The 25659-nt window shown below is 40.7% G+C and overlaps 2 protein-coding genes across 7 annotated transcripts in view; both read right to left on the bottom strand.

Moving 5' to 3' along the window:
- MYPN (myopalladin) overlaps window positions 1-25659 on the bottom strand; it is a 254461-nt gene that overhangs the window by 190440 nt on the left and 38362 nt on the right. The gene's annotated exons all lie outside the window — the stretch shown is intronic.
- LOC143929870 (uncharacterized) lies at window positions 18473-19127 on the bottom strand. The gene is made up of 2 exons (XM_077453832.1): window positions 18922-19127; window positions 18473-18839 (listed from the first exon to the last, which is right to left on the bottom strand). The coding sequence occupies exons 1-2, from the start codon at window positions 19040-19042 to the stop codon at window positions 18622-18624; spliced, it is 339 nt and encodes a 112-aa protein (XP_077309958.1). The 5' UTR covers window positions 19043-19127; the 3' UTR covers window positions 18473-18621.

The following is a 25659-nucleotide window of genomic DNA, read 5'->3' as shown; positions in this document are numbered from 1 at the left end:
ACAAAAATCTATGAAACAGCAGAGTATCTCCTTCCCCAAAACATGTACACAAGTTCTACGCACATTTGTGAAAAATGCAGGGCTTAACAACTCCTGTATATGGAGTAACAATGTGGATGTGGATATGGAATTACACTTCAATATACTGATTCCAAACTGAAAATATATATGACTCTTAACATGTATACACACTGTTGAATCAAAAAGGTTCATTGGGGTGTCCAAGAGCCCCAAGCCCATCAGAATCGGGCACCAGTGCATGCAGTAATCTCTAGCAACCAATTAAGGAGCAGAAATAATTTGCTGTAACCTCTAGCAACCAACCAGTGAGCCGTAATGTGTGCTGTAACCTATAGCAACCAGTCAGTAAGCAGTAATTATATGCTGTAACCGCTGGCAACCAATCACAATAGCTGCCTGATCTGATACAGTAAACTGATTTTAAGTCTAGCTGCTATTTATTGTATGTCTCAGAGCAGGTGGAGAGTGAAATTGCATGGGGGGAGGGGGCCCAAGAAATGTTTTTTGCCCAGGGTCAAATCAATATTAAAGACGGCCCTGACGTGGTGCGATGAAGCTTGTTACAACACACCCATCAAGCCCCCTAAATGAACAGGCAATAGGATTAAGTTTTAGTTGGATTTGTCTGTCACAGGGTGTACCACTATAAACTGTGTTCATTTCAGTATTAATGCACTGAAGAGCACTGCTTTGGCCTTGTGGATAATTGGAGATGCAGGCCTTTTAATGTCTTCAGTTTCCTACTCCATCTTATGTCTCCTCCTCTCTTATATCATCTTTAGAAATTATTCAGACCTTTCCATGTGCATTAATGGGCTTTAAAAAAAACTGAGTTTTAATGCAAATTATTGCAATGAATGATAACACATGTTATGTGTGTGTTTTTATTCATTTTGACATTTTGATCATCATGGCACCCCAACACATGTATACAGAAAAAAATCCACACTGCGCAGATAGGGACGCTTAGACCTTGTGCTGCTTAAAACAGTGCAGGAGCATTTTGTTATGGGTTGAATCTTGTTTATTGCCTACTGAAAATGGTAGAGATACCTTAATGTAATGGATATCAAGGCATAAAAAAATGTGCATTGATGCATGTTCTAACACACATTGGACCCTTAGACTTTACTACATATTTCATTGAAATTATAGGCAACATATGAACTGCTTTCATGCTATTGTATCAGACCAAACCCACATGTTCCCTTAGTATGCCAACTCCACTGTTGCAGCAATACTATCAGTGGTTTATCATGAAACCAAACAATGCCACACCTGTCCAACCTTCCGCCTCATCTCTGTCAATCCCTCAACTGGCTGCTAGTTACTGAGAATATTTAACTATTCTTAAAAGATCAATACAGTCATCTATTGCCTCACTTATTTCCAGGCACTATCCCAAATACAATCCCTGCTCAGCATGTTATCTTCTACACTTCTCTACTGCAGTCACCTGTTCGCATCACCAAATCCAGGGCTTCTCATCTGCCTCTTGGCCTTTCTCTGGGATTCCTCCCTTGTAGAATTTGACACTTGGAGCATTTGTCCACATACTGTGGGGCTAATTTACTAAAGGAAAATACAGTTGCACTCATTTTCCCCAGAGCTTATTTAATGTAGTAAAGCTCTACTGATTCCCATCACCCAATCATGTGCAAGCAAACATGTTTTTCTTTTCCTTTTTTTTTTCCTTGTACCTGATTGGGTATTATTTACAAAGTGAAGCTTCACCACATTCAGTAAGTTCTGGGGTAAATGAGTGCAACTGCACTTGCAACGTGCACAGTCGATTTGACTTCAGTAAATAAACTCCAGTATGTAGTCAAGAGCACAGGTAGTTAGGACCTTACACATACAAAGCATTAATAATCTAAATATCTCAAAATCCAGATGTTGTTATGGGTTCCTTGAGCGATTAACAATTTCTGCTTCCCAATAAGTAACCACTGAAACCAATGACTATTACAGCTTCTTCAACCTCTTAAGGACCAGCCTCCCTAGTTATACTGCGGAAGGTTGGCTCTCCAGGGCGAATCGCCATTCCTGTACGTCGGCTGCTATAAGAGCTGTAAGGGGAGTGCACACGCCAGACGGAGACAGAACAGAGATCTGTCAATGTAAACAGACAGATCTCTGTTCTGTCAGGGGAGGAGAGACAGATCTGCTGCTACTAAAGATTAGCAACAGTGATCGGTCTCCTCCTCCAGGCAGTCCCTTCCCCCCACAGTTAGAACACACATGAGGGAACACACTTAACTCCTTGATCGCCCCCTAGTGTTAACTCCTTCCCTGCCAGTGACATTTATACAGTAATCAGTGGCTATTTTTAGCTCTGATCCCTGTATAAATGTCAATGGTCCCAAAAAAGTGTCAAAAGTGTCCGATAATAAAAATGCCATAAATCTATTCCCTATTTTGTAGACGCTAAAACTTTTGCGCAAACCAATAAATATACGCTTATTGCGATTTTTTTTACAAAAAATATGTAGAAGAATATATATCAGCCTAAACTGATGAAGACATTTTTTATTTATTTTTTGGATATTTATTATAGCAAAAAGTAAAAAATATTGTTTTTTTTTTTTTTTTCAAAATTGTCGCTCTTATTTTGTATATAGCGCAAAAAAAGAAAACTGAAGAGGTGATCAAATACCACCTTCTATATGTGGGAAGGACGTAAATTTTGTTTGGGTACAGCGTTACATGACCGCACAATTGTCAGTTAAAGCAACGCAGTGCCGTATTGCACAAAATGGCCTGGTCATTAAGGGGGCAAATCCTTAAGTGGTTAAAGGAGGAATTCTCCTCACTGATAACCAGTGTAAGGGACATTGTTCCCACTGACCACCAAAGTAAGGGGCATTATTCCCATTGAACACCAATGTAAGGGGCCTTCTTACCACTCACGACCAATGTTAGGAGTACCATTAGTGCAAAGGAGCCCTTCTTTACCAATCACCAATTTAGGGGGGGGGGGGGGGGATGTTCTCCACTGATTAAAATTGTAATGGAATGTATTACTGGCCAGCAATTTAATGAGCACAACACTGACCACAGGTGCAAATAGATGTAACAGAACACTTTTCTACAGACCACCAATGTAAGGGAACATTTGACTGACCACCACCAGTGTGACTACAATTTTATTGGTAGTTTCTTCTTTGGTCTTTATTATTTTTATTAGTTTCATTTTTTGATATTAATGAAAAATTATTTAGTTGTTAATATGCTAAGTATGCCGCATTATTTATTCTTTTTTTTTCTTATATCCACAAGCAGGGGTTTCCTGAGACATGGAAGTTGTTTCAAGGGTACTCCCATGTCAAGAAGGTTTGGAAAGGCAGCTTTATAGTAGCCAAATAAAATGTACACTTCCTAACTGTCATTGCTAATGCATTTTTGAAAACAGGCAGCAGACACAATAATATATGACTTCTTTGCTGTATGAAACAGATTTATACCCTTTATACCCAAACCAAGAGTAAAAAAAGGCAATCAATGCCTACCATCAATTGATATATGCTGATTTTCTCAGTAAAATTGCTGGGCATTGATTGAAACATGCTAAGACAGTCAAGTTCTTGTTTTCTTTTCAACCACTCTATGCTATAAAGTGAACCAGATGCAGGTGTCTTGTAGACTGAGAGGTTTTCCACTAGAACTGATCTGCTGCTATGATTTGTTTACTCTTATTCAAAACTGCAATAAAAAGAATAAAAAAAAAAAAAAAAAAAAGATAAAAAGCCTTCTATGTGCAGCAGCCCCTTCAGTCCCCCTAATGCTCCAAAAAAAAGACAAAAAATGGAAGGCGCACACACCTAGGTAGCCCAGCTCTAAGGAAGGAGGTGCGCCCCCGAAGCGCGTTAGCTTACACTTTGTGATGGTATATGGTACATGGTTCTGTGCTATGTGTTTTTATGGCTCAATTGAATTGCTGTTTGTGAGTACCCACCTTTTATGAATTGTATTATTTATTAAACGTAATTGTAATGTAAATGTAAATGCTATTACCTTTTGTACCACCACCCCCTCCCTTTAGAATGTAAGCTCTAAGAGCAGGGCCCTCCTGTACCTTTTGTATTGTACTGTAATTGTGTTGTCCCTCCTATACATTGTAAAGCGCTGCGTAAACTGTTGGCGCTATATAAATCGATAATAATAATAATAATAATAATAAAAAATTTAATTGTTAATGCTCTAGGTGTGCACGCCTTTCATTTTATTATTTTTTGATGTTTTAGGGGGACTGAGGGGGGCTGCTGCACACAGAAGGCTTTTTATCTTTTTTTAAATTCTTTTTATTGCAGTTTAGCAGCACTGTTGCAAAACCAGCGCTACCAATAGGGCCACGCAGGGCCATCACAAAGTAACATATGATTAACTAACAAGGACCGTATAATATAATGTACCCCTTCACCCCCCACCCCCCTCCTAAACACCAGCTCATCTCGACAACCGTGAGGTATGGAAGACAGGATAATGTGTATACGGGGTTATCATGACTAAAATAATAGCATCACAGTCTATTTGAGGTAAACAATAAGACTAAAATAAGGAAAGTGAGACCATATACCCTTATACTTATAGGAGGAGTAGTATTAACCCTGAGCCCAGGGTTGCCTAGGAGTATAAGTATAAATAACAGGAAATAGTTCACCAATGGTTAGTTAATCAACTATCCCACAGTAGTAGAAATAGAAAGCCAGGTGTGCCAGACTTTATGAATTTTTTTCTCACACCCTCGAGAGATATATGTCACCTCATAGTATGGTATTATAGCGTTAACCAGGTCTTTCCAAAATGACAGTGTAGGAGCAGCAGACCTCTTCCAGTGCAAAAGAACAGCTTTTCTAGCGTAAAACAGTAAAATATTAGGCAACGTTCTATGGGCTCTGGAAGGCACCACCTCCTCTACCAGTCCCAATAGGCAAACGCTAACTGACATAGGGATGGGGATTGTGAGAAGTTCTGTTATGCAAGAAGTCACTTCCGACCAGAAGTCCTGCATTTGGTTGTCCAAAATATGTGGTCAGCATCAACAAGGGAGTGTGTACACTGCCAGAACTCAGTCAAGGCTGTGGGATAAATGCTAGCCAACCTTGCAGGTGTATAGTAAATTTCTATGAAGACATTTTAACTGAATCAGTTTATCTCTGGCAGGGACAAGATGTCTGAAAGGTTGTTTCCACATTTCATCCCAGTCCTCACCCTGGATATCAGGTACCTCAGAAACCCATTTCTCTCTACAATTCTTCATCGCAGGTGGTGTTTTTTTAAACAATTCCTTGAAGGCTATAGAGTTTTGGAAAGACCCTCATCAGACAATAAACTTTCAAAAGCAGAAGACCCTATCCCCATATGTCGAAGTTGGATCTGAAATGCATAATGGAGTTGAAGAAAACAAAAGAAATAAGAATTTGGAAGGTCGTGTCTGCTTTTCAGTTGGTCAAAGGTTAGAAGTTCACCCTCTCTAGTAATGCCTCCTATTGGTTTAATTTTATTAATGGCCCACACCACAGGATCTGGTAGATGGCAAAAGTTTGGGAGCCGAGGGTTCATCTATAAGGGAGACGAGAGTGTGATGCCCACTTAACTTGGACATGCTAGTTTTAAGGCTGCATCCCATGCAGTAGCTTTCATAGTTAACGTAAGGGGGAGACCAGAATTAGGACCTCTGAATAACCTTTCGTAGGTAGAATAACTCATCGTAGGCTTTCATATGACCCCCAACTGACTGCACCGCCTCCAGTACAGTAGCGGAATCCCCATCATCTGACAATAGCCAACGGCAGGCAAATACCATTTTAGCCACATAATAATAATTTTGCCAATCGAGGAGGGCCAGACCACCCTCACCCCAAGGTTCTTGCAGAATTTTTATCCCTATACGTGGAGATAAGGGTGACCAAAGAAAACAGCTGATGATACAATAAAGCTGTTTAAAGTATGATTTAGGTATCCATGTCGGAGCATGTCTCAAATAGTATAAAATGACAGGAAGGATTTTCATATTAAGGATTTATCCTGCCTATTAAGCTTTTTCCAGGTCTGTACTTGCTGATTGAGTTGTGTCACTAGTGGGGTTAAGTTCATGGTCATATAGTCATGAACCCTAGCAGTAATTTGGACTCCAAGGTAAATGAGGGATGTGACCCAGCACAAATCTGGATCTATCACTTCTCCAGCTCCTTCATCCAACAGCAAAATGGATGATTTGCCCCAGTTCACTCTACGGCCTGAAAAAAGTCGCAAAATCATTAAAATAGTCAATGTCCTTTGGAGAGATGGCCCCGGGTCCTTAACGAATAAGATAAGGTCTTCTTCATATAATGCCACACATTCGTGAATTGTGCCTACTCGAATGTCTCCAGTTGGTCAAAGGGCTATTGCCAAGGGCTCCTTGATAAGGGCAAAAAGGAAGGGGGATAGAGGGCAGCCTTGCTTAGTGCCTCTACCCATATTAAAAAAGGGAGAGATAGAAATGTCCAGTCGAATTACTGCTTGGGGGCAACTATAAAGCAATGTGATCCATCTCCTAAAATGAGGCCCAAACCCCATAAGCTCCACGACCCTATGCATGAGCTGCCAGTCAACAGAGTCAAAGGCTTTTTCTATGTCAATCGATCCTGGTTGATGTGACGGTATTGGGAATTTGTAGATGAGAGATAAATCTACACAAATTTGTGTCTGTGGATTTACCAGGCATGAAACCAGTTTGGTCAATATCAACTAAGGATATAATTTTTTGCTAATCAAGACGCTAGAACTTTAGTAAGGATATTAAGGTTCATGTTTAAAAGGGCAATTGGAAAGGCTTTTAAATCTTAATGCATAGAATGCATTAAAATATAAAACCTTCTGCCTTTACAACCCCTTTAAAGTCTAGGATTGTTATAAAAAAATAAGCTCAGTGAAATAAAATCTCAATTAAATCTATTTTTATTCTAAAAGCATATACAAAATGTTGCTCTCCCTAACCCATGCTGTATAAATATCTGAAGTATATTAAAAAGCGTTATATGCAACATACTCATAGCTCATAGCAAAAACACATTAAATAGCACCATAGCAAAGGTCACATTAAAAATAATCCAGGCTCTATAATGGATATGACCTGGTTTGTACCTTTCTTCTATGCAAAAATTAATAGAAATAGATTAAACATAAAAACAATCGAGAGGTACTCACAGAGGTGCTCACAGAGGATCAAGCACCACACCCTCGCATTTCTTGCTCTACGGGCAACCTCCTCTCAGTGTGCTGACGTCACAGTACCCAAGCCCTGCCCAACCATTTTTTTCTATATGGACATCATCAGGAGTGGTCGGCATTAGACATAATGGACATAATTATTTTATAATAAATACAACTTGTTTTTGCGCAATTTAATTATTTTTCAATGAACTGTTAATTGGATGGACTATCCAGGCCATCCAGTCTATCCAGTCTGACAGCTGCTGCAGTTGGATGGTGCAATTAGCTGAGCAAACGTTTGTGCCCAGGGATGACTGCCTAGAACGCAAGAAGTCTACATTCCAGGTAGTCTTCCCTGGGCAAACTGCCCTAAGCATAGTGCCGCTAAGCACTGTCCAGCCGTAGCAGCTGTCAGATTCTCCGAGTTTTACAGGCTGCTGATGGTACGGCTGGACAGGGCATTTGTGCTCTCTGCTCTTAGCTAAAAACCAGAGCTCCATCAACCGGGCTATTTGCCCACTGTGCATGGGGACCCCGAAAAACAGCCTCTAGTTTATTGTGCCTTCCTCACCAGATGGAATATGCTGAAGGACCATGACAATTCTTCTATTATAAAAACTCTCAAGAATTTGAAAGTCTCCAACTCCTCTTCATTTGTATTCAAAGGGGAATGGGTGGTCTTCCAGGATCTCCTGTAGTCCACTATTATCTGCTGAGTTTTTTAGTATTTAGTATCATTTTTTTGTACAAATCAACCAGATGTTGATCTTCTTCTCTGTTGAGAATGAATGGTAAATTCAGATTTATTTTTGGTTCAGAGACACAAATTAAAAAAAGTCACACCCAAAGTTGTTGTAGTGCATCGTACAGGTTCCATATACCCAGAGTGACATTTACACAGACACTGATCGGATGTTTCAAATGTCAACTTTTCACAAACTTGCTGTGATGGTCCTCTGCATTGAAATATATACAAAATAAGATTGATCACCAGCTAAAATGTGACAGACTCTGTGGCTCAGTGATTTGGACCACAAGGGGCTGATTGACTTCTGCCTGTCTATGGTCATCCAACACCTGCTATTGAGAAAGCACATAATCATGTGCCTGTTCATGTATCATTAAAGTTGCCGGACTGTCTAAGTATTATAAATCTTACCTACACAGCAAAGATGTGTTTGCCAGAAAGTGAGAGAGTGAAAGAAGCTCTTACAAAGTAAGTAAACAAATTCCTGGTCTATAATTACTTCCCGAAAGAAGTATGATTCCACCAGCAGGGGGCAGAGTGGTTATTCTGGAAAGAAGTTGAACATGGGTTTACATGTAAAGAAGTGCATTCAAAAACTATTTATTATTGTGCATACAGAAATAAAAATACACATACATGAATCAGTATGATGACTGTTAGGGGCTTATTTTTAAAATGAAAGAAAAGACAGAAGAAGCAAAGATTGGAGATGTTGTCAATAGGCAATATAGGGAGGTATCATCTTTGGTTATTTAAAGAGTAACTCCAATTATTTTTAGAAAAAACACTTCTCTTTGGGTGAGATGTACATTGCAGGGATTTTAACAAACTTTGTTGTAGATTCCTACCTTTTGTGATTCAGACGAAATAGTTGTGTGTGTGTGTCCATGTGGTAAGTGAATCTAATGGGAGTGGTTTCATAATTATCAGTCAGCTGTTACACCTGCAGGACTCTAATGAGGACCGTAGCAGTGTCTGCATTCCTTTAGACGTGATTTCCCTTTGGAAATATCTCACTAAAAATGTCATTTTTGCTGATGAGGAAAATCTGACATGTATTTTAGTGCAGGAAAATAAGTAAGCCAATCACACAAGCAAGAGATTACATTTCTGGGGGGCGTTCAGTACACCAACTGTATACAGAATGCCTCCAGGTTGCCATATTGCATTGCATTTTATAGAAAATTTCAGTGGTGCAGATTGAAAAGGAAAGGTCGTTTTTAATAACATTCATTTACAATACAATATGACTTGTGTCGCAATTGTATACGCTATATTATTTTTGTTAATTTTTTTTCCCCCATGAAAGTGAAGTTACCCTTTAAGCATTTTCTACATAGCAGCAATGGCACTTCGCTTTTATTAGACCCTGCTATTTGCGTTTACATAGATACATAGTTGGCAATGTTAAATAAAATAGGAAAAAATTGGATATATCGTGCTATCACCCCAAAAGGATAATCAAATAGTAGCCAGCACAGCACCAAACAAGTGCAAACCAAAAATACATATGGTATATAAAAATGATGTGCAGCGCTCAAAGTGAATATGCAAAATCAATTAAGTAAAATGTGAATGACCACAGAGAATAGAATTATGTACTTCTACACATTCTGAATAGTGTAAATGACCACAAACAATATGTGTAAAAGTGACGTGGAAAGTCAATAAGTAATTAGTCCATATATTGTCATACAAAGATTAATATGACGTGAAAAAAAGTCCATAAAAAAGTAGCAAGGAGACCAAGAAAGGTATTTCCACGTGACATCAATATTATGTGAAAAAACAGCAATAAAACCACCACCGGTTGTAGGAAGGCTTACCAAAGTAAGAGGACTCAAATGGGCATAAGCTCAATGAGTCAATAGGGCTTGTGGTGTAAAACACCAACGCAGGGATCATCTACGCCTGTAGTCAGGATCAGAGTGGAAGGTGGCCCATCTGTCCAGAGATTAACACAAAGCAGCAATCCTTAGCCCTTGTACACACGGATGGAGAATCCTTCGTAATGTGTCCTATCGGGCCGTGTTGTCGGGTAATCCGACTGTGTGTGGTATGCATCGGACTGTTTCCGTCGGAATATCCGTCGGACCAAATTTTCCAACTTGCTGGAAATATTTTCCGACAAACTGGTCCGATAGGACATACTCCGATCATGTGTAGAGAATTCCGATCGGACAAAGTGCCACGCATGCTCACATCAAATTCCTACATCAAAGCTATTGGCTACTAGCCTGAACGTAGTCCCATCGTAACGAAATTACGTCATCACGTTCTGAAAGATTGGATTTTTCGACAACTTTGTCCGACCGTGTGTATGCAACAGTTTCGGACAAGATCCGACGGACAAAATCTGAAGGATTTGGTTGTCGGAATCTCTGACCGTGTGTACAAGGGCTAAGAAATGGCCAGTGTGATGCACTAGATAGTCTCATGCAGTCAAATATGGATGTATTTATCATGTCAAACCCCAAACCAAGCTGCTGTAAGCCCTGATGTCTCACATTTGAAACAGAGAAAGAAACTGAGGGCAGAGATTCCCGAGTCTTTCTCTGCAGCATGGGGAATCCAGGAAGTCGTTAAGCAAAATAGCCAGCAGATATGCAGCGGACAGAGCAGGAATGGAGAATTTTCAAAAAAGCTTATATTGGATTGTCAAAAACAACTATCACTTGTATTATTATTACATTGATGTTAAAAAAATAAAAGTGTATGCCGTGACTTTAGATCTCCTTTAAAATGAACCTGTCATGCTCTAAAAAATATTTAATTCTATGCTAGTGTACTCATCCCTCAGTGGGATGAAGAGTCCGGCGGATGCTGCAGAATTGGCGTGAGACATGGGCTCCCGGAGAGGTAAGAGTACCTGTCCACCAGCTCCGATGTCACTTCTTAGTACTGTAGCTCCTGGAGCTGACAAATACTGAAGAGTCTGATGGATGCTTCAGTGCTGGACCACAGTGAGACGGGGCTACTGGAGAGGTAATATTTACTTTGCTTCGGGAAACATCCAATAGGATTTTTTTAGAGCCTAAATGGTCTGAAAAAAATATTCATTATGATAGGTTTGCTTTATATATTGTTTCCACTTATAAATTAGAAGGCTTTATAAAAAATATTCTACTGCTATAAAATGAAATATCAAATATTTAGTCTTATAAACCTGTGCAGTTACAGAAAGCTCCACTTTAAAAGATAAAAAACTTCTACTATTTACACACCCATCTACCCTTCATTTAACAAGGAACTGTGTAAGCTAAATCCTATGTACAATATGTATTACATAATTTAAATCCAATATAAGCCATAAAGTATTCTCTTTTCAAAATCATTCTGCTGAAACCAATGTGTCATCTTTATAAACAGTCCTGGGTTTGTGTCATGCTATCAGTATGTACTAATAATCTAAATATAGTATCAGCTCCTGGACCACCTAATGCCCAGCTTACTGAGGGAGATTGCATGGTGTTACATGCTAAAGACGAAACATGAAAATCCATCAGTTAATCAGATCATATGGGACTTTTGTGTTTGTCAGCTTCACTACTGTGTGGTGCATGAACTACACACACTCATGTTGCATGTTAACATCGGTTGTCAACACACCCCAGCACCCAGGAAATTGTACCTGACCTTTTTTTGGGAACACATGGCAACACAATGTAGTGCATTACCATGTGTTGTCTCACTGGGGTGATATTCAAAATGAATAGCACTGCAATGCACTAACCTATGCATTGTTTGGGCCACCGCCTATTGCTACAATGCAAATGTTTTACCCAGACCTCATATATAAACATTCCATGACGATTGCAAGAATAATAAAACTTTATACTTTAAAATGTGTAAGGCGAAGGCTACCACAAAAAAAATACAACACAAATGTTAATTTAGCGAGTATTCAAAAGATAACCTTTGACAAGGTATTCAAAGAAAACAAATTGATACTGTACAGCATACAGTACTTAAACCTTGTAGCAATGGGTACTGTAACAACCAGATGGATAAAGCCATGCAGCCACATGAGATAAAAACATACAAATTGCCAGCACACCTTTATCCTTGGGACCATGTAGGGTCTCTTCATCGAGGCACATACAGTGCCTTGGAAATGTATTCACCCCCCCTAGGCATTTGTTGCGTTTGTTGCCTCACAACCTGGAATTAACATGGATTGTTTGAAGATTTGCATCATTTAAATTTACAGAACATGCCCACAACTTTGAAGACTTTTTTTATTGTGAAGCAAACAACAAATGGGACAAAATAATAGAAAAATTCAATGTGCATAACTATTTACCCCCTAAAGTCAATACTTTGTAGAGCCACCTTTTGCGGCTATCACAGCTTCAAGTCACTTTGAATAAGTCTCTATGAGCTTGCCACATCTTACCACTGGGATTTTTGCCCATTCCTCCATGCAAAACTGCTCCAGCCCCTTCAAGTTGAATGGTTTGCGCTTGTGAAGCAATCTTTAAGTCTGACCACAGATTTTCTATTGGATTTAGGTCTGGGCTTTAATTAGGCCATTCCAACACATTAACATGTTTCCCCTTAAACCACTCAAGTGTTGCTTTATCAGTGTGTTTGAGGTCATTGTCATGCTGGAAGGTGAACCTCCATCCTAGCCTCAAATCACACACAGAGTGGTACAGGTTTTGCTCAAAAATATCCCTGTATTTAGCACCATCCATCTTTCCCTCAACTCTGACCAGTTTCCGAGTCCCGACTGCTGAAAAACATCCCCACGGCACGATGCTGCCACCACCATGTTTCACTGTGGGAATGGTGTTCTTTGGGTGATGTGATGTGATGTGTTGGGTTTGCGCCAGACATAGTGTTTTCTTTGATGGCCAAAAAGTTCAATTTTAGTCTCATCAGACCAGAGCACCTTCCTCCATACATTTTGGAAGTCTCCCACATGCCTTTTCGCAAACTCAAAATGCGCCATTTTGTTTTTTGCTGAAAGTAATAGCTTTCTTCTGGCCACTCTGCCATAAAGCCCAATGCTATGGAGTGTACGGCTTATTGTCGTCCTATGTACAGTCTCTGCTGTGGAACTCTGCAGCTCCTCCAGGGTTACCTTAGGTCTCTGTGCTGCCTCTCTGATTAATGCCCTCCTAGCCCAGTCCGTGAGTTTTGGTGTGCGGCCGTCTTGGCAGGTTCTTTCCATTTGGTTATGACAGATTTGATGGTGCTCATAGGGATCATCGAAGATTTTGATATTTTTGTTATAACCTAACCCTGACTTGTACTTCTCAACAAACATTGTCCCTTACTTGTTTGGAGAGTTCCTTGGTCTTCATGGCAGTGTTTGGTTAGTGGTGTCTGTTGCTTAGTTGTTGCAGCCTCTGGGGCCTTTCAAAAAAGGTGTGTACAATCATGCAGATCATGCAACACTTAGGTTACACACTGGTAGACATAATTTCACTAATTATGTGACTTCTAAAGGTAATTGGTTGCACCAGAGCTTTTTATGGGCTTCATAAGGGGGTGAATACATACGTTCATGCCATTTATCAGTTTTTTATTTCTGAAAAAAAGTTTTATGTATATATTGTTCTAATTTTACTTCACCAACTTAGACTATTGTGTTCTGATCCATCACATATAATTCCGAATTAAAAAACATTGAACTAAAGGCTGTAATGTAACAAATAGCTAAAAAGCCAAGGGGGTAAATACTTTTGCAAGGCACTGTATTAGCACTACAGTTAATAAAAATTACTTGGAAAAAGGATAAAGGTGTTCTGATGGCAAATGTTTTTCTCATAAGCATTAGATAACTGTCACATGATCAAATTATGGTAGGATGGGTGGGATGATCTCCATGCTGCAGTGCAGAAATATTTTTGCAGCACAGCCACGCAAATGATACAGGACAAACTTCATTATTAGATATTTTTGCACTTAAAACTTCAAAGAAATCAGCAGGGAATGCAAACAAACTAGGCAGTTGACAGATACCAATTTTAAAGGCTAGCAAAGCATCAAAAGTGTAGTGCATGTTTGACAAAAACGAGTGACATCATACATGAATACATTTTACTCTCCATTTCAAAGGAAAGACTAGGGCTGTGCGAAGACCAAGGGGTTGATTTACTAAAGCTAAATAGACTGTGCACTCTGCAAGAGCAGTTGCTCCAGAGCTTAGAAAATGAGCAGAAGCTCGGGTGACTTCCATCATCCAATCATGTGCAGGCAAAAATGCATTTTTTTAAAATGTTTCCTTGCACATGCTTGAGTATTCTTTGCAAAGTGAAGCTTTACATGATTTGCTAAGCTCTGATGCAACTGCACTAGCCTTTAGTAAGTCAACCCCTTGGTCTTTGCCTTTAGTAAATTAACCCCAGAGTGTCAAGATTGAGTTCTTAAAATTATAGAAGTGCTATATATAATATACCAGGCGTTTTTTAGAGTCAGATGCAGATCCAGAAGAAATAATATCACATTATGTTGGGGGGGGGGGGATACTAAAACTTGTGCACACAGAGTCTGGTCCTACAGTGCATAGTAACCAATCAGCTTCTAACTGCAGCTTGTTTAATTAGGCTTTGACAATAAAACCTGGAAGATGATTGGTTACTATGCACATCTGCACCAGATGCTGAGTGCACCAGTTTTAGTAAATCTTTGCCATTGTCTCAATTTTCCAAGGCATCATTCACAACAGAAAAAAATATTTGCAGTGAACGAAGCATTCATTTTTATAGCCTTGAATCGGGACACTTCAATCATTTTGAAAAGATATATCACTGCAAATTTAAAGTTTATTTTTACTTCTTCATGTTTATACAAGTTGTGGCTAGACAGTAAAATTGTAATATCAACCCTTGTATCAATGATGCAGTGACAACTTACAATATTAACCTCACTTCTAGCCATATACAGCCCAAATGCCAACCACATTGCTCTAATGCCATGGGCAACTACTTTATAAATGCTCTATAACACCTTATTACACTCACTGATTAAATGTTTTTTAAACCAGATCCTCTTCTGTCCAGTGTTCTATAGTGGTATTTTGTGTGTCTGGCACTAGAACAACATCGTACTCATCTAATAGAACTAGCATTGTTTAGCCCCCACTGCTGACCAATAAGGAGATGCAAATGTACCCAGGTTCAATTCTCCAAGGGTTTAGCGAACTTGCTACTGCCATGGAGGACATGTACCAATGCAAAAAAACTCAAAAACAAATTCTGTACATCAGGTAGAAAGTGTTCTCATGGCTTTCGAGGACAACAAGAAAAATACAAAAATCCATGTTATCGAACAGTATGATTTTCATGGACAGTCCCAGCATTGGCAATAGTGTGCACTGGCTGCACAAATGTGGCTGTGGGATTGTTTTTTTTTTATTTTATTTTATTTTATAATGATCTTGGCTTACTGTATAGCAGCAGCATCCCAATCTCATTCATTTCAGTGAAAAAAAGCTTTTTCTAGGTAGTTTTATCAGTGACGTGTTTTTTATCAAACAGTAACAGTACTGTTTTGACCAATAGATGGAAACTGGAGAGTAGTTTGGTGAGGCTGTCCCTCCTCTCACTGACCCAAACTGACCTGCCATTTGACAGTTTCTATCAAACACTCATTAGGGTTTAAGCCACTGAATTTAGGGACTAATACCTCTAAACTTGAACTGCTCCTGAGAGACATTTCTCTTGGGAAACCCCTGTCTATAAAAAAACTTACAGGAGGAGAACTGGGCTGATATGTGCGACTACTCCTTCTGGCATCACTATATTAGATATCACTCTGACCATTTCCACTTGTCTTTTGGAGTTGGTGCTGGGGATCCGGGACATGCGGTGAGGTCGGTGGCTGTTGAGGCATTGGTTAGTATCAGAGCCAGATACACACAGGTTACATATGCCACCAGGGCCGTCTTTAAGGCAGGGCAAAAGGGGCAGCTGACCTGGGCCCTGTCATTGTTGTGGGGCCCAAAACAACTGCCTCATACTTGCCAACTATCCAGGTGTAAATAGCCTTGTCCCTTGAAGTTTTATTCCTGTACTGTGTCCCAATATCTCAGTGTGAAGTGCTGGTACTAATGCTGCCCAGCTCTGCCCTATTGTTGTGTGCAGATGACTCACCTGCAGACCCTGTGTTTACATGTAAATAACCGGCATTCGTATGTAAATAGCGGTGACAATACTGAGTAAATAGCTGCGGCTGGTGGCATTGATATGTAAATAAAGGTGGCATTCCTATGTATATAATGCTCCCCCGCTGTGAGGAGGTGATGTGCTGTAACCTCTAGCAACTAATCAGTGAGCAGTAATGATATGCTGTAACTGCTGGCAACCAATCGCAATTGCTGCCTAATCTGATACGGAAAACTGCTGCTATTTATTGTATGTCTCAGGCCGCGTACACACGGGCGGACTGTTCGCCCAACTTAGTTCGTCAAACAATCCGACAAACAGTCCGCTCAAAATTTGCATGAACGGACTTGACCACACACGATGAACGAACAGTCCGCTGAAAGCGTGCGCGATGACGTACGTCACGTACGACGGGACTAGAAATAGGAAGTCCAAGACACAGCAAAGCACCCTTTGGGCTCCTTCTGCTGACTTTGCGTTAGTAGAAGTTTGGTTAGAGACGATTCGCGCTTTTCAGACTTCAGCTTAATTTGTCCGTTCACTGCGGCGCAGTCTACCTGTGAGGTTTATATCTGTCTTTCGGTACGCGTGGATCAGTTGTACCTGTTATTAGGCGCTTCTGGTCCGCTCGTTTCTGGGTTTCAGGTCGTTCTTCATAGGTCTGGCGGTTCTTCAGTGCATTCAGTTGAGCTTGTCTGTCCAGCCGACCGTTTCAAAGCCATGGAGAGTGGACGTACTCGGGAACGAGTTCGTGCTATATTGGGGCTTGGTGTTTTATTTGTTATGAATTGTTTTTATTTAATGACTATTTTTTTTTTTTCCTGTGTTTGACTCCCCAGTGTCCTTCCACGCCACAGGAATGGCAGACTGTGGCTTCCCAATTCGCTGCCCGTTGGGACTTTCCCAACTGCGGAGGGGCAATCGACGGGAAACATGTGAGGATTGTGCCCCCACCCCATTCGGGGTCCTACTATTGGAATTATAAGGGGTTCCATAGTGTGTTGCTAATGGCGGTGGTGTCGGCACAATGTGACTTTCTTTATGTGGATGTGGGGAAGAACGGCCGGATGTCTGACGGAGGAGTCTTTAGGCAGACCAAGTTCTGCCACCGTCTTATCACTGGTGGCCTGGACTTGCCACCGAGAATGTGGAGGGTCTACCGTTTGTGTTTCTGGCTGATGAAGCGTTCGGTCTGAGTGAACATCTTATGAAACCCTTCCCCCAAAGGACCCTCACCCCGGAGAGGAGGGTTTTTTATTACTGGCTGGCCAGAGCAAGAAGGGTTGTGGAGAGTGCCTTTGGCATTATGGCCAGCCGGTTCCTTCTGTTACTGACAGCGATCAACCTTGCAGAATATAAACTGAACTATGTGATTCTGTGCTGCTGCATTCTGCACAATTTTCTACGTAAATTTTCAGGTAACCAGTACCTGCAGCCTATTGGGCCTGAGGCCGGACTAATATTTCCAGAACTGACAGGGCTGGATCAAGCCCTTCCTGGCTTAGCCCCCCAAACAGCACGTGAGGTGCGTGACCGCTATGTCAGCTATTTTAATGGTAGGGGGGCTATTCCAATGCCAGCTGACCAATAAAAATGTATTTTTCGTGAAATATGTATTGTCTGTTCAAATTTTTAAGTTTGGTTCTTGTTTGCTTTTCACGTTGCTTGTCTCCTACATTGTCCTAATTCAGGGATATGCAATTGGCCAACCTCCAGCTGGTGCAAAACTACAAGTTAATCATGCCTCTGGGTCTCATGCTTGTGGCTGTCAGTTTTGCTATGCTTCATGGGACTTGTAGTTCTGCAACAGCTGGATTTCCACTAATTGCATATTCCTGTCCTAGTGCATTTGTATAGCAAAGTGTTTTTTGACAATAGGAAATAAGGCCCTTTGTGACAGAAAACACAAAATGACTTCCCAAACTGGTATTGAGTATTGAAAGAAGTAGACACACACACACACACACACATCTTTTTTTTGGAATTTTTAAATAGTGCACATTCCAACCAGTGCCTCTTTTTTATATATTTTTATTTTTTTATATATTTTTTTTTTTTGTCATTTTTTAGTTTTTTTTTGGAAACATATAAATATATATATATATATCTATATCTATATATATATATATATATATATATATATATATATATATATATATATATATATATATATATATACAATAAAATTATAAAAAAAATACATAAAATCAAATTTTTAACTATTTACAGAAAACAAGGGGTAAAGCCAAATTTTGAAGATGCACACCAAAAATTGGTAATGTCAACGTGTGCTATGTACCATCATGAGTGATCAATGGACGTGTTTGGTGTGTGCAATCCCTTCCTCTCACATACTAGAATGAGGAAGGGTTTGCAAACACCAAATGCGTCCATTGTGATCCTCTGATGGCACATAGCACATGTTGACACACCGTGTGCATCTTCAAAATTTGGCCTCTAAAAACAATCTTGTAAAAACATTAAAAACTTTTTGGCAAGGAAATGAAGAACATGATCGATTGTGTTTTAGGGAAAAGGGGCTTAGATTCTCCCTAAAACATCGATCATGTTCTTCATTTCCTGCCTCATAGTGTCCAGTTGATGTTGCATGGCATGAATTTGGTGTTGCATGGCATGGATGTTGTTCTCCATTAAATCCATCCTGCCATTCCAGGCCATGATCTGCCCAATCAGCCTCTGGGCACTGTCGCTCGAAAACGGCTCTGCAGCTTGTTGTCCTTCCACAACCAGATCATCACCTAAAAACATGTGCAGATAAAAAATTGGTTAACATATACAGCCATTAATTGTTTACCTTAAGCTGGGTTGTCAGACACTCACTTTGTGGGGTGCGTATCTCCACCACCTCTTCCTCCTCCACATCTAGCCCTGGGCTTGGCTGCTCCAGCTCGGACACGGGGCTGGGAAGCTCCATCACCGACACGGGGCTGGATGGCTCCATCACCGACACGGGGCTGGGGCTAATTGCCCAATCAGGCTGGCGAGGTCGGGGGGTCCTGGGCTGCTCCGCCTCTTGTCTGAGTCTTTGTTCCCCTATGAGAATGAAAAAAAAAAAAAAAGGATACTTTTAAGCATAGTGATATTTGAGTTCATAAATTTGAATATGAAACATTGGTTTGAAGTGGTGTACAATTATTAGCTGGTTATTACAAGCTCCTAGTTTAATACATCATTAAAATGAATTTTTTTTAGTTAGGCTGTGTTCAGACTGCTGCGATGTGCGAACGCTGCAAATCTACTGTGGTTTCACGCATCGCATGCCTCCCGGAGGCAGTTCGCACTGCCCTATGTGACCTGCTGGGAGTATCAGTGTAAAGTTTTATTGACACCTCCAAATTAGTTCTCATATCACAGTGCAATCTTTAAACTCGGACAGGAATCGGACCACATGGTGTGAACACCCATGTGATCCGATTCGGCTGTGGACTAAAAAAAGGGCCATGTACAAGTTTGGGCCGGATGCGATGCGAATTCAGCCATACTATATGTATGGCTGAAATCGCATCACACAGAGATCACATGTGATTTGCACTGCAGTGCGGTGCAAATCACATTTGATCTCGTACATTGCAGCAATGTGAACCTAGCCTTTAACCAAACTGTGATACTTTATATCTTTTGTCCAAGTTTCACAGACGGACACACTCGAATCATCCCCTGGAGTACCTGTGTGTGATTATGTCAAAAAATGTTCTATGATGTCCCAAACTACACTAAATGTTTCCCAGTCCAGATGTTGAACCAGCATTTTATCTATCTATCTATCTATCTATCTATCTCATTTTTTTAATTGAGTCTACATTGCACTGAATAAATTTATGAAACTTTTTTAAAAATTTATATCCTAGAAACTGAGTGTGACAATTCAGTTTATCATGAACAATACAAAAAAATTAATAACTAATTAAAATCTAATCCAACACCAGATAAATTTACACCATATACAAATTCATGCTATTTACGCCCACATATACGAACAACCATATGCGCTCATTACATGAACTATTAACTACACGAACGATCAAATCCGCCAGATTTACATACAATAACTACACGAACGATTACGAGTAAATACGCCAGATGTACATTCAATACCTACATGAACGATTACGATCAAATCCGCCAAATTTACATAGAATACCTACACAAACGATTACGATCAAATCCGCCAAATTTAAATACAATACCTATACGAACGATTACGATTAAATCCGCCAGATTTACATAGAATACCTACACGAACGATTATGTCCGACAGTCACGCGGCGTTTACTCACTTTTTTTCAGGGCCTTTTTGATGCGATGATATTGCTCCGGCTCCCTGGACTTGATGTCAGACCATCGTTTTCGGAGCTGGTCCTTGCCTCTTCGTACCCCAAATTTGTTGTACAAAATTGTGACGACCTCATCCAAGATGCCGCTTTTCCGGACATTGGGTTTTGGGTACGGGCCATTTTCCCCATCATAGTCCTCCCTTCTTAATATAGCCACCATCTCCACCATCTCTTCAAAGGCCATATTGGTGGCCTTATATCTCCTCCTTGCTCCGGAAGCATGGGGTCCATGGCTTTCCTCCGCGCTGCTCACGCTGCTCGTTGAATTTGCGTCTGCCATTTTCACCTATCATTCACCCACAGCGGAACGAGGATAAAAGGGGCGGGGAAATACGGTCGCAAGGAACGTCAGGGGCGGGCGACGCAGGCGGAGCCTGAACGCATGCGCAATATATAAAGCGTAACCGCGTGGCCGTACGATTGTCCGAACGGAAGCAGCGAGTGCTACACGCGACGGTAAGATAGTTATCGTTTTATTTTCGTTTAATTTAAAGCCTGCGTTAGGAATGTGTATATTGAAATTTAATCTTATTGATGTTTAATTGTTTTTTATGTGGATTGGTGGTTGAGTGGGGTTGGTGTTTTGTGTGGTAGTGTGGGGGTGGAGGTGGGTGTATAAGGGGGGGGGGGGTAGTGTGTGTGTGTGTGTGGGGGGGGGGGTAGTGTTTGTGTGTGTGGGAGGGGTAGTGTGTGTGTGTGTGTGTGTGGGGGGAGGGCGGGGGTAGTGTTTGTGTGTGTGTGTGTGGGAGGGGTAGTGTGTGTGTGTGGGAGGGGTAGTGTGTGTGTGTGGGAGGGGTAGTGTGTGTGTGTGGGAGGGGTAGTGTGTGTGTGTGGGGTAGTGTGTATGTGGGGGGGTAGCGTGTGTGGTAGTGTGTGTCTCGCCTACATTGTCACAATATAGTGTGCATTTGGTCTGACTTTTTTTTTGGGGTATTTTTTTTTTTCTTTTTTTGTTTTTCAGAAAATGCAAAGGTATACCCCAGACCCCTTTAAGGAGGAGGCCTTCCTCTCAACATTTCTGGATTTAATTGAGTCGCACAGTAGTCTTTGGGATTCAAAACACCCCCAATATTCAAGCCGTGCTGCCCGGAAGAAGACACTGGAGACAGTTTTGACGTTTGTGAAAACCCGACTCCCCCAGGCAGACACTGACTTTGTGAACGCCAAAATTAAGAACCTGCGTAGCGTGTATAGGCGGGAACGCAGAAAGATCCTAGAGTCCCAAACATCAGGATCAGCAGCAGGTCAGGTCTATGTACCTAAGCTGTGGTATTATGACAGGCTGCGTTTTCTGGATGACACGTCAGAAGCCAGGCAGTCACTTTCGACTCTTCCGTCTACCCGTCCCTCCACCCTTCCCTCCACCTCAGGTGAGCCATCCCTGGAAGATCCAGACCCTTCCTTGCTGGACGAAGTTGATGCGCCCAGCTGGAGCCAGGTATATTTTAGTTTCTAAAGTTTGGATTGCTCAAATATTAATGATGTAAAGTTCAATGTTTGAATTGCTTCCAAATCTAGGATTTCATCACAAATTAAATTAGATAGAAGGATACAGTAGTTTACACAAATGTGGCTCAAATCTTGGTGAACTGATGGAAAAATGATGGTGTCAAAATGATAGCCTTTTGTATTTCAAGACAAATGTATTTGCAAGTGAGAACTGTAAAATTGTTAGTGATTGATGATTTCAAAATATAGACATATTTTATTTATTGATTTCTTTGTTTTTTACACAGGATGAGCTCACCCAGGAGGAGGCCGGGACCAGTGGTATGGAGGAGGAGGCCGGGACCAGCCACACACAAGAGCTAGCTGGGCCCAGCAGGAGTCGGACTGAAAGCCAGGTCCCTCCCCTCCGCCTAGCCAGCAAAATGCCCAGGAGGATGACACGTACAGAGGAGGAGTCCTTGGCGCTTATACGCCAAGCCACACAAGTTCTGTCCAAACCCCCCAATCCTGAGGAGGCCTATGGCACTTATCTGGCTAGTAAGCTACTTGAAATGGACAAACCACAGCGCAACTTGTGTGAAGCAATATTTTTTGATGCCATCCAACGGGGTCTGAAGGGTGAGCTCACACCCACCACCAAGCTTTATAACGCAGACCCTACTGCTCCTCCTCCTCCTCCTCCTCCTCCTCCTACCACAAGTCCACCACCAGAGGCACAGCCTCCAGCGACGCGTGGAGGGAAGGCTAGACGGAAGAGTCGCAAGTGACTGCCTGGCTTCAGTCTGCTCTGAAAGAAGACGCAGGCTGTTGTAGTACCACAGTCTGGGGACATAGATCTCATCTGCTGCTGTTCCTGGTCTTTGGGATTCTAGGACCTGGTTGTGCTCCCTATTTACATGCTACACAGGTTCGGAATTTTGGTGGCCACTCACTTGATGTGTGCCTGGGGGACAAAAGGCTTCACAAACGTCAAAATTGTCTCCAGTGTTGCCTCCCTCTTGATTTAGTTTTGTTCTGAGGAAAAATAAAACTTTATTATTTCAAAAAAATATTGTATGTTTTTTTTTTTTTGGCTTAAAAAACAAAGTTTATTTGTGAGTAGGCAGATACATGTCAAAAGACTCTGGGGGTTATTTACAACTTCAAGTGCAATTTTTAAAGCACTGCAAGTGCACTTGGAAGTGCAGTCGCTGTAAATTTGAGGCTTAACATTTGAAATGAGGGGAAGCTCTGCTGATTTTGAACATGCAATCATGTGTAAGCTAAAATGCTGGTTTGGGTATCTATCTATCTATCTATCTATCTATCTATCTATCTATCTATCTATCTATCTATCTATCTATCTATCTATCTATCTATCTATCTATCTATCTATCTATCTATCTATCTATCTATCTATCTATCTATCTATCTATCTATCTATCTATCTATCTATCTCTACTTGCATAGTCCTGCTTGGCCAAAAAAAATGCAAGTCCATCTTGTTTCAACCCCCCCCCCCCCCCCCACAAAAAAAAAATGACAATAGTAGTTCCAAAAATATATAGTAATAGATAAATTATATATTTTTTTTTTAATAAATATATATATATATATATATATATATATATATATATATATATATTTTATTTATTTTTTTTGTTTTTGTTTTTTTGTTTTTTTGGGGGGTTTTTTTTTTTTTTTTTACATTTTGAATATATTTTTTCGATAATTGGAAGATTAATCATAGGATGAGGATGAATAAAAACATGTGGTATAACTCTGTGTGAATATAAGCAGCAAAGCTACTTCACTTTTCTTGCATTACGAAGAAGAAAAGAACGGGCTATATTAAAAAACCACAAAAATTAGCAGCATGACGAATATGCTAGCTTCAATACGAACACTAGTTTTACAAGACCGAGCACTTCCGCCCTGTCCGCCCTGTAAATCCTTTCTGGGCATGCGCGAAACTTAGTCTGTCGAACGAGCCTACACACGAGCGGACTGTCCGCTGAAACCAAGTTTCAGCGGACTGTCTTACGGGAATTCCGAAAAACTTTATTCGTCAGACTGTCCGCTGAAGCCCACACACGAGCGGACTGTCCGCTGAAACACTGTTCAGCGGACAAAGTTGGGCGAACAGTCCGCCCGTGTGTACGCGGCCTCAGAGTAGGCGGAGAGGGAAATTGCTTGGGGGGGGGCCAAGAAAATTTTTGCCCAGGGTCCAATCTATATTAAAGAAGGGCCTGTACACCATGATCATTAGCGCGAGAGCACTGGACCTTCTCTGTAACTCTAAACATGTAACATGTAAAAAAATGTTGGCGCCATTCTACATGTGTGAGAAATTTTAAAACCCCATTTTCATAATGCAATCAGATTCAATCATGGGACAGTATGTGAGGAGAAATATATCTAATGGTGTCCCAGATGGCAGTAGAATCCAAAAGAGGTTCCTCTTCTTCGCTACTCTATCCTAAACTAAAAAAAAACAAAAAAAACAGCTGGACACTTAATTTCAGAGCCAATGACCTCTGGACAATATTTATATAATAAGCAGAGCTTTATATGTGCTAGTTTTTAAGCATCTGCTGTTAAATTCAGCAAAGTGAACTTTATCTTTAATCAAGCCTTAGGCGCCATTCACACCTGTGTTCATTTGCATTCAATCAATCAATGGGAAGCACCTGCAAAATGCCTGAAAAGCGACTGGAAATCGCTTTTGGCAGCAGCGATTTGTGGGCGCTTTCAACCCTTTATTTGGCCACTAGCAGGGGTTAGAAGCGCCCCAATAGCACTCGAAAAATGCTGGTAAAGCACTGCTAGTTTAAGCAGCGCTTTGCAAGCGTTTTTCGGATGCTGGTATTGTGAAAGGGCTCTTAAAGCACTTGGGCTTTCACATTGGGATTGCAGATGAGGCTTCTTTCAAGTGCTTTACACTTTTTTTTTAACGCTAAAGCGCTTGAAAAACACCCCAGTGTGAAAGGGGTCTTAGTTGAACAACCTGAAGTTAGAAGCCGATTGGCTACCATGCACACCTGCACCAGATTTTGCACTCTCTAATTTTAGTAAATCAACCCAAATGTGTTTGGTGCTGTATCCCAACCCCAAAAAATTATTAAACTTCAGCTTAAATCCAGCCATGAAAAAAAATTACTAGGGACATTAGAATGGAAGTTCTACTTAGGCAAGGATTTTTGTGAATACTTAAAAGTTCCCTATATAGCAATAGAGTATATTTCAGTGTTAATGTACTGAGAAATTTGTGCGAACATAAGTAGAAAATCTGTTAGTTTATGTCCAGCTTTAGGTCCTTTTCGTAAAGTAAAAATGCTTATTTGTTCAGATGAGCTGGGCTGTGGAGTGAAGGTGATCTCTGTCTGTTCCCGTAAGCATTTAAAATAATGAATGATGAAAAAATAAAATAATGAATGAATGGCCCCTTCTGACTCCCCTTTTGAAATGCTCTTCAATTATACCATTTTCTGAATTCCTTTATAAACCCCCAGAATTTCAGCCGACGCTTAACAACTTTTGAGGAATATTACTCGGATGAAGGAACCTTGCCACAAGTCCTATCTAAAATGTACAATTTGTTATGCACTCCCCCCAAACAACCACACCTACCTTGTATGAGAAACTGGGAAACGTAGGTAAACCGTAAGTTCACAATGGGCCAACAACAAAGCTTCATTAGATTTGCCCTAAAATAATCAATTTGTACAAAAATTCAAGAAACCAATTTTAAAAATTTGATGAGGTGGTATCACACTCCTTATATGTTACATAAATT

This window comes from Lithobates pipiens, unplaced genomic scaffold (genome assembly GCF_037356315.1).
Source record: "Lithobates pipiens isolate NorthernLeopardFrog02 unplaced genomic scaffold, aLitPip1_a1.2 Scaffold_25, whole genome shotgun sequence".
Lineage (NCBI taxonomy): Eukaryota > Metazoa > Chordata > Amphibia > Anura > Ranidae > Lithobates > Lithobates pipiens.
Note: the sequence above shows the minus strand (reverse complement) of the source record. Positions and strands in the feature narration are given on the sequence as shown.

Coding starts and splice junctions, on each gene's coding strand:
- LOC143929870 (XM_077453832.1), bottom strand. CDS start 19,042: ATGGAGCCATCCAGCCCCGTGTCGGTGATGGAGCTTCCCAGCCCCGTG. Junction 18,840..18,921: donor GGAGATACGCACCCCACAAA/GTGAGTGTCTGA, acceptor ACATGTTTTTAG/GTGATGATCTGGTTGTGGAA.